The sequence below is a fragment of the Grus americana genome, chromosome 28, assembly GCF_028858705.1.
Source record: "Grus americana isolate bGruAme1 chromosome 28, bGruAme1.mat, whole genome shotgun sequence".
In the NCBI taxonomy this organism is placed as follows: Eukaryota; Metazoa; Chordata; class Aves; order Gruiformes; family Gruidae; genus Grus; species Grus americana.
In genome coordinates this window covers 214,272-223,881 of record NC_072879.1, presented here as the reverse complement: position 1 = coordinate 223,881, position 9,610 = coordinate 214,272, and the positions used below count along the sequence as shown (strand labels likewise).

The 9,610-nt window shown below is 44.0% G+C and overlaps 1 protein-coding gene across 1 annotated transcript; it reads right to left on the bottom strand.

The window, feature by feature from the left end:
• Positions 1-686: 686 nt before the first annotated feature.
• On the bottom strand, positions 687-8,091 carry SLC35E1 (solute carrier family 35 member E1). Its single transcript, XM_054805652.1, has 6 exons — positions 7,662-8,091; positions 7,072-7,142; positions 6,543-6,680; positions 5,719-5,844; positions 4,963-5,208; positions 687-4,693 (listed from the first exon to the last, which is right to left on the bottom strand). Exons 1-6 carry the CDS (start codon positions 8,056-8,058, stop codon positions 4,460-4,462), a joined length of 1,212 nt encoding a protein of 403 aa, XP_054661627.1. The 5' UTR covers positions 8,059-8,091; the 3' UTR covers positions 687-4,459.
• Positions 8,092-9,610: the final 1,519 nt, after the last annotated feature.

Genomic DNA, 9,610 nt, shown 5'->3' with positions numbered 1-9,610 from the left:
GCTTGTATTTAATCTTCTCGAAATTCCTGCTTCTGCCTTCCCTCCCAACACAAACATTACTGCATCGCACATTAGAGCTGACACAGTCACCATTCCTCAGCACGTAGCAATGGTTTATCCACAAAATGCCCCAAAAATTACCCGACAGAGGTGTCTGCCAAAAACCATCCAAACACCTGATTTAGTTTAGAGAGGAAAGAGTCCCCATACCTGGAAGTCACCAAAGGGGTTTCTTCCCATCACCCCACACCAGGTCCCAGCTTCAGTAGCAGTATCGACAGGCTGGCGTGGCGCGGCGCAAGCAATCCAGCTGAGTAACATCCAGAACTTCACAGAATGACAGAGTTGAAGTAAGAACAATACAAAACAATACAAAAGTGTTCATTTGCTTAAGTGCCAAATTTCATACAGTAAGGAGCACGGTTTTGGGTTTTTTTTTTTTCGTTTTGGTAAAACCACCCATATTTACATCAATCTATAGAGCACCAACATAAAAAAAAAAAAAAGATGGGTGGTGACTGCCACCTGCATATTTGCGCTTGTATATCTGCATAACGTGATCGTATCATACACCTGTCATCTCAGGACTAACAAATTTATTTTACCAGCCTGTACCATCACCACAAAGGTATCACAGAATTATTTTAAACAGCTTACAACATGGTTCAGAAATGGAAGCCTTAGAAAAACAAAACTTTCCCTTTATTTATATTGCACCTTTTTTCACAAATAGCTACATGGCAGAAGTTTCTGCTGCTGCAATATGCTACATCAGCAAAATGCAGGTTTGAACACATGCGAGAAAGAAAAGGTCTTGAGGTTCAGGAATCATCATGAGTGGACCCCAAATTACCAACACTAGTTTTACAAATGACTGTACACCTATAAAGCCTAAGTATTGCCTCAATTTTATTTAGCATTCAAGTATTTAAAAAACACAAGCGCTTTACCAGATGGTAAAGATGCTCTAATCACTACTGGGTACTAAAATTGAATCTGCAAGGGAAATATTTTCAAGAGATCTTCAAAGAGCACCAAATACTCTACGGAGCAATCAACAGAAAACCCACGTGCAGTGGGGAGAGATTGGTTTCCTTCACACTGCTACTTCTAGAACTATCCAGGACTGTTTTGGGAAGTATTTCCCAATTTTGCGATGTATTTACATGTATGTTAGAAACACACAATGGAAATCAAACCATTTCTAATGATACCAGCGACTAGTCTCCTAACACGATAGTTATGGCATTCAAATCACCGTAGTTTCAGCCTACGTAATGATCCAGTAAGGTATCACACCCATACAGCAAAACATTAATCCAATTTCTCACACGTGGCCGTTACTACTGATGTATGGAACTCCCAAAGCTTCCTGGAAGTCAAAAACCCAACCCAAACCCCTTCACTGGGATTTAATAACAGGGTCATTATACACGATTGTCTAGATATGCCCTTTTTATTCCAGTGTTTCCATACTTTCTACAGACCTATGTACATAGTTAAATACGTCATTAATTTACAAACCATGTTAAAACAAATGTTTCACCTTGCCAAACAAAATCTCACAGCGGTCCAAGATTAAAATATATATTACAACAGTATCAGAAACTCCTTTACCTGAATGTGGGCAATATTGCTTACGGACTTGGATTCAGGTACTCAGCAAAACCACCTCTTGTAACCAATTCACTTAACCGTTTTAATTATACATTCTACCATACAAAATTATCCCCGTTGACCACAGAGCTGAACTAGAAGAGCATGAACATTGTCAGGCAGTCTCCAGGGAAGAAGCCCAGAGGTTCATTCTCTGGGCCCTAAACGAATGATATCCTCCTTTCAGGTCAGTCCCTTTTTGCTCTGCAATTACAGCAGTTTTGTTTTGCAGACACAGTGAGGCCACAAGCCCAGACCACAACTTGGGACAAGGTGTTTTCAACAGAAAGCCCTCACCTGCTCCCATACTCTTGACAGAAAAAGCTGAGCTAAAGACCTGCCACAGTAAGCGTGCAGTGCAAGCTTTCTCTTGCAAAGAAAAAGATCTGGTTATGTCATTTAAAAGGAAACCATCTAAATATATTTAATAAAGTCTCTGATCTGTGAATAAAGTACGCGGAGCTTTGTTCTGAGAAACAGTTCAAGTTGTATGAAGATGTTACAGTGGTAGGCACACCAGAAGATGTACAGATGAACTCATGTGTGCCTCTATATCCCTGGGCCCCCACTGCTACTTTTTTTTTCTGGTGTTTCACCCCCCTATGAAGTAGGGAAGAATCATCCTAATTTTCCAGATGGGAAACTGAGGCACAAAGAACACAATGAAGCATTTGCAGGAGTCTACTGATTTACAGCTAGCTCCCTTTGAAAGCAGCTGGAGAACTTCAGCCCCTCTGAAAAATCTCAGCCTAAATGCCTCATCCTCAAATTAGTCTTTTGCAGAGCCAGAACCTAATCCAAATCCAGAGTCCACACAATCCTTTTTACATGTATGTAAAAGCACTCAAATATTGGGAAGTGAGCCTTAGAAAGACACGTTTTGCACTTTCCCATATTAAAAAGAAATAATTATACAAAAATTAATACTGGAACAGGCAAAAGCCATTTTATCTGAAAGAATGCTTTTCCTCATTATCTTGCTCTTGTTAACCAGGTTTAGGGAATAATTTATTTAGATTTTCTAAACTAAAAGCCCAAGTTCTAAGCTAGCACGAACAGATTCAATTCCAAGTCAAGGAAGTTCTGCTCACAAACAGCAGCATATTTAACCCATCTCTGAAGTTTCAGAAAGACCATTTCCTCATTTGGACTTTATGGTGGAAGGCAGAATACATAACTACCTCCCCAGTCAGCCAAAAGAATAAGGTTGACTTTGCACTTAAAAATAAATTCTTTATTATCCCAAAAGGAGCCAAATTATCATCTTGCATCACAGAAATGGTCATTTTTAAAGCAATAAATAAGTGGAGTGTTCTGTACCACACCCTAAGTTTTGTCACTGGTATCTAATACCTCTCTAGTAAAAACATAATATTTATGCTATCAAAAATCTCACTGTACAACAGCTCTCCTGTTAAGGAGAGAAGGCCTCTAAAATCTTCTTTTGCTAAGATAACAACAGTAACAATCTGATCCGGTGAAACCCAAGCTCAGCTGGTTTCATTCCTTTTGTGCACAAACACAGCATCTGATGCATAACAATCAACTTGTCTAGAATTTAGTATGTTCATTTATACTAACTGAATCAGTTCTTTTCTTAACCATAAATTATCTATTTACTGCCGATTCAAATAATCTTTTCTTAACCATTTACTATTTGAGCGAGGGGAGTTGCAGGAGCAGAACGGAATGCAAAATTTAACTTCATTCAGTGGAAAGTAGAAGTCAGGCTAAATGCACATGGCAAGTCCAACAGCAGTAATGAAGAAACTTAAACAATTAGGGGCTAAAAAGATAGACTTAAGAAACAATTAAGAATTATGGTTATTCAAATTAATGCATTCATAATATATGAATCTCATAAGAGAACATAATTCATGCATAAAACTGAGCAGAAAACACCTTAAACCTTTCAATTTCTAAACCAACAAAAGAGTTTGTAAGAACAGGTGTGAAGCAAGTAGAAAAATAAATGATATTATTCCAAACACTTTATTTGTGAAGGTGTTTTCTGTATTGCCAAGGAAGAGCAATGTCTGAAGTTACAGGTCTACGTTATTCAGAAAACATTTATGATCTTAAGCTCTGTTTGTTCGTTATCTACAGTGACTGGGACAACAGTGATTTTAGAGAATTCTCTTTCTCTATGCCTGAAGTATGCTTCTTGAAGAGCTCAATCTTTCTACTGTCTACTCTTTCAGAAACACTTCTGGTTTGTCATCAAAAACCGAAGGCATAGGCACAAAAGTAATTAATACCCACATGAAGTTTCGTAGTTGCTCAAGATGAATTCAGGTCTACCTATCTGCAACAGATGTATGTCAGTCAATCCTCCTCAAACAGACAAATCCTGATAACCAGAAGTACACCTTAGTTTCCCTTCTTTCTGAAAGTTTCACCTAAGTATCATTAAACATATCAGAGAACAAATTAAAGGTGACGTTACCAGCGTGGAAACAAAATACTGGCCAGAATTTAGCTGCCAAAAGAATAACCAGTTGACAGACTCTGAAAAGGAGCAGTGACGGCAGATGTTTTACTCTGAAGTTTTGTACGTGCATTTCACCAGAATCTCTGTACAAGAACAACACCGTGCATTTAGTTCCAGTGTCAGATCTAGCTGTTTCCCATTTAAAGGTCTGCTCAGCAGAAGTCGAAGGTCTGTACCGCTTTCACTACACATGCATCTTCCCTTCTGCAAAACCTGTACAATAAAATGGCTTTACATTCACGGATGTACTAAAAGTTTCTGATAATGTTGGGGACACTTTCATATCACAGTCTACACCTGTTTGCCAGGATTCTATATATCAAAACGATTTAAGTTGTAGGTAGTTGGATAGTTTTGCCGATTATACTGGAAGTGGTCTGTTAAGATACTGGTTCGACCATACTGATAGTCTCCATGTTGTGCAAATGCCGTAAGTCCGTTCTGAGACTTTTCAGGAGTGTTTCGATGCCGGTCCAAATTCACAAGGTCTGCGGTTGTAACTGGAAGTAGCTGCTTCTTTGCTTCTTGGTTTGCATCATATTTTGTCTAGGAAAGAAAGAAAGAATGTTTTTTCTTAGCTATCACCTAAAATATTCATACACCTAGAAAAAAGCATACAGTTTTTACAATTACATTACTATCTATGCCTGTTAGAATCTTAAAATATTAGTGGCTTCTAATAAAAACCTCATTCCTCTTTCCAGTTCTAGTTCTGCTAGCTGTTAACTTCTTGTACAAAAAATAATTCAAAGCTACTGGACTGTTTCAAGTGAGTTTCCTGAATAAACAAACAAACCAACCAACCAACCCTTTACCTTGTTATATAAGAAGACCCCCAAGATAGCTGTCATCATTCCAAGGACATTGGTGCTTGTAACCGGATTGCGAAGCATTATAAGGGACACTGTGATGACCATGATTCTTTTTGTGGCATTTGCAACAGAGTAACTTAGTGGGCTGATCAGGTTAAGAATACTGAAGGCGATGACATTCTGGGCAAAATTACAGAATCCACTGATTATAAGCAGCATCAAGGTCCAGGACCAATGAGACATCGTGCTCTGTTGTAACCACAAACATTACAAGAAAAAAAGAAAAAATTATCTCAGGCTTCAAATAAGAGACAAAAAACCACAAATACAACTTGAGTCACTTCTTACCTGCCGTTGATAGACAGAACATCTGCAACTTAACTCCAAAAAAGCACCCACTGATGTTACAGTATGCAACTACCAATGCTGAGAAAACACCTCTACATACTTGCAACACACATTCTGGGTGCATTTGTTCCTGTCTCCAGCTACTAGCTCCTGAGATTTATGCTGTCACATAAGCTACCTCTCCTAACCCTGACATGAATTCTCACAATAAACACTAGGCTTATTTTTTTATATATTGTTTTGTGAAACAATTTGCGGACGTTTCACAACAGTTCCTTCCATGCTGACGAGGAACTACACCGAAACACTTAAGTGCACATTTTTGGTGCGGGTGGTGGTGTTTGTTGGTGTGCGGTTGATTTTTTTTTTCTCTTTTATTTCTTAACAGCAGTTCCCAAATATAACACTTACCAAGTCATTCTCTACCAAGAAGGAAGAAAGATCTACCAAAACCCACGTTGGGATCATGAAGAACACAGCATGGCACCCAAGTATGTTCAGCAACCGAAGATGATGTATTCGGGAATCTCTTAACACCTGACAAAAAACCATCATTAAACAGCCTTTCTTCAGCTACTGCCCGCAGCATCAGCAGAGATTCAGGAGCCGTGTAACAGTAACAGCTTTAGATGACAGATAAATTAGGAAAATAAGTAAATACTGTTAGAGTATGAATTTCCTGTAAGGATGACCAAAGAAAAACAGATGTCCATTTGAAAAACAATGGTTTCTTGAGTGGTGACTCTCAGTATTAACAGGATAGTAATACATTTAAAATGCTCTGCAACCAGAAATCATTTTGCAGCTAAAGAGATCCAAGACATACGTTTTAACTTTGTTTCTAAGATTTCAAGGAGTGCCTCGTGTTGACATTGACTCATTCACTACAGAGAAAGATTTGATACAGCAAGATACATTAAAAGCTTTCAAATGAGCTCGTAAATTTAAGCACTATCAAACTGTCAGCAGAAAAAAAAAATCCATGCTGAGGAGTAAAGAAAAGGCTCAGGATAAACTCTGACTTCTGCCCAATTTTCAGTGTAACTTTGATGGGTAGGAAGAGCTGTAGAGAAGAGGCGTACAAAATAGCCAACTGTTTCTTTGGGCTCCTTTGACTATAAAGTCAACTTTAAAAAAAAAAAATATATATATATATATATATGTGCTGGAAAATACACACTATCCTGCTAAAGGATGACGCTACTGACCAATATAATGAACAGCAAAACTATTACCTTCTTTGAGAAGATGTTCTGAAGTGAAAAACACAGAGTAGCAGCAAGTGCACTGATCAGTCCCCACATGTCAAAGGAAAGTTCTGTGACGGTGGCCAACAGGACACCGGTTATTATGGGGATCAGAGACAAGTAGACCTGAAAGAGGAAGAGAGAGGAGCAGCTTACATCTTCCAAGAATTTTCACTTCAACTGAGTTTATACACACTGCTGATTTGAGGAGGAAAGGAGAAGGAAGAATAAAGCAACTGAACCAGGGATCAACTTTGACGTTGTAGTTTGAGGAAATTAAGTGACCTCGATAATGCTGTAACAACTCCAGCATATCAGAGAGCATCACCTTGCTCAACGTTTAGACGTGTTTTCTTGACATTCACAATAAAAGGAAAAGGAACTTGTAAAATGTGCATAATCTAATTTCAATCACAAAATTCACCCAGTTAACCAAAGCCTGAGCGTTCCTGATCCCAGCCAGCAGAGCACACACCAACACCACCAAGAGAAGAAACCTCAGCAAACCTGTCCGCACCTTCGTCGTCTGCTTTTCCTTCATTATGATCCGTGAAAGAAGAACCACCCATATCGGCATTGTCGCTTTTACTGAGAACGAAAAGAAAACGTCGGTGGGGACGCGAAGCTTGGGCCAACTGCATTGACCACCAGCAGCAGAAGGTGAGCGCTGAGGACAGAGGAGGGGCTCAGGTCTGGTCCCACCAAGCCCAACCTCAGCCCACGCTGGGTCGTCCCTTTGTGGGCACTTGTACAAACACAGGCTGGTTCTTGGTGCTCTGAGACTCCGCACTGGGCACCCAGACAAGCACACATGGGGCTTTAGATCATGGCACGAGGCACCGGTGGAAGCATGCGCTGGGGACCGGGACACCACACTGGGGACCCAGACAAGCACACACTGGGCTTCAGGTCACCCCACTGGGCACCAGTACCGGCAAACACTGTGCCCCAGGACATCATACTGGCACCCGTACAAGCACACGCTGGGCTTCAGGTCACTGCACCGGGCCCCGCTACGAGCGCAACCGGCTCTGGCACATCCCACCGGGCACCCACACGAGCACCCACCGGGCACGCTCCCTCCTCCCCAGACACACCGGCCCTCACCTGTGTGCGCGTAGGAGACCGGGACCCGCCAGAGAGAGACGTGCGCGGAGACGGAGGCGAAGTACTTGCCGAAGGCGAGCGGCAGGATGTACCGGGGGTAGGCGCGGGGCGGCAGCTGGGCCGGGCCGGCGGGCGGCACCCGCCAGGCGCGCAGCAGCGGCGGCAGGAGCCCGCAGAGCCCCAGGATGTGGAAGAGCGAGACGGTGACGGGCCGCGGGAAGCCGCCGAGCAGCAGCTTGTTCACCACGTTCCCGCCGGCGCTCAGCCCGTACCAGGCCAGGCACAGCGCCGACACCCGCGCCCCCTCACGCAGCGCCGGCCCGCGACCCCCCCTCCCCGCCGCCGCCGCCGCCGCTGCCGCCGCCCCGCCGCCCGCCGCCGCCAGCGGGGCCGCCATGGCTCCCTGCGCCACCCGGCCGCCGGTGAAACGTCACCGCCGCCGAAACGTCACCGCCGCCAACGCGTCGCTTCCTGGGGCGGGGCCGGCGCGGGGCCGTGCCGCCGCCTCAGCGGTTACGGGTGCCGGCAGGAGCCGCCGGGCCCCCTGGACGTCATTTCCGCTGAGGCCGTTCCCTCTGCCCGGGCGGGCGCCCGCCGGGCCCCCACTCGCCGTTCCGGGCCCGCAGCGCTCCCAGCCCCGCGTCCCCTCCGGGCAACCTCCCATCCCGCACCACCGGGCCCCCGGCGGCGCTTTCCCGCAGCCGCAGGAGCCGCCCGGTAGGAGCAGGAGCCTCCAGGCGGCTCAGGGGCCGCGGGGCCGGGGAGGGCAGTTCAGCTTCAGGCCCGGAGCCTGGGCTCCCGGCCATCCAAGCCCGTGACTTAACCCAGGAGGGAGCCTGCGCTGTACGAGAAATGCACAAAAATCTCTCTTCTGGCCTGGTTTCACAGCCCTTAGTGGCAGGGCGGCCCCTACCACCGCCTCAGGAAACCAAAGGTCACAGACAAAGGCCAAGACACAATTGCTCCCGACCTTTAAAACTAACCCGAGGAATAGGTAATGCTGGCTGTACGGAAAGATAGGTGAGCGCCTGTCAAGCGGGAGCAGGGTCTAGAGCCTATTTCATCCAGGCACTCCCTCAAAAGACATTTCATAGGTACATTAATGATGTAGAAAACTGGCACTTTAGGTAATGGCAATTCTCAAAAGACTTGCAGATGAGCCATTTCACGTCATCCACTGACAAGAAAGAGATGGCAGTATGTTAATTTAAGATTTTAGGATTAGAATAAATTTTGTAAGGCAGTTAGGAGAAATCGGGAGCAGAGAAACAGTTCATGCAAAAATGAGAGTACACAGCAGATACGCACATGGTAAACTTCATTTGAACTTGTTTACAAAATTGACAAAAAAATATCACCTTGTAAACTTATTCACATTTGTTGGAGCTCACAGAACTGGTTATACTAGCATGCTGAAATGAAGATTGTCAAGCCTCATCTCACCCTGGATGACATCCCAGTTGAGTTGACCCTTACAGCAGAAACAATCTTGGTATGGAACAAGACTTCAAGCTTGCATCAGGAGTGAATTTCTCTAGCGATTTTGTACCCACAGGGAAAGGACTGGCTTGAATACCTGCCGCTCCCTCAAGCAAAGGCAGCATCAGCACGGCTGGTTTGCTACCAAGAGCTGGACGTAATTTGAAAGTGGTGACAAACTTGGGGTATCACCTCACTGAGTGTGGTCCACAAGGGCCATGGATTGCGTCAGAAACGTCAGCAGTGGAGAAAAAGATGGGGTTTATAAAGTGTAATGTAATACTTTGTCATTTCCTGAAATTTGCCCTATATTCAAAGGCCTCAAAAGTGCACAGACCCTGTTCCTAAGTAAAACCATTCAGGGAAAGAGGGAGAAGGGGCGGGGGAAGGTAAGATGCACAGTATTTTTTACATAAACAAACCCCAGGCATTTTCCAAAATGACCAGCTTTTTAGCCCTCTACAATGAAG

Bases quoted from the DNA above. Each gene is read 5' to 3' on its own strand.
- SLC35E1 (XM_054805652.1), bottom strand. From the start codon at position 8,058: ATGGCGGCCCCGCTGGCGGCGGCGGGCGGCGGGGCGGCGGCAGCGGCG. The intron at 5,845-6,542 runs GTAATAGTTTTG...GTTTTTTGTCAG, and splicing joins AGAACATCTTCTCAAAGAAG to GTGTTAAGAGATTCCCGAAT. The intron at 4,694-4,962 runs GTAAAGGGTTGG...TTTCTTTCCTAG, and splicing joins GGGTCTTCTTATATAACAAG to ACAAAATATGATGCAAACCA.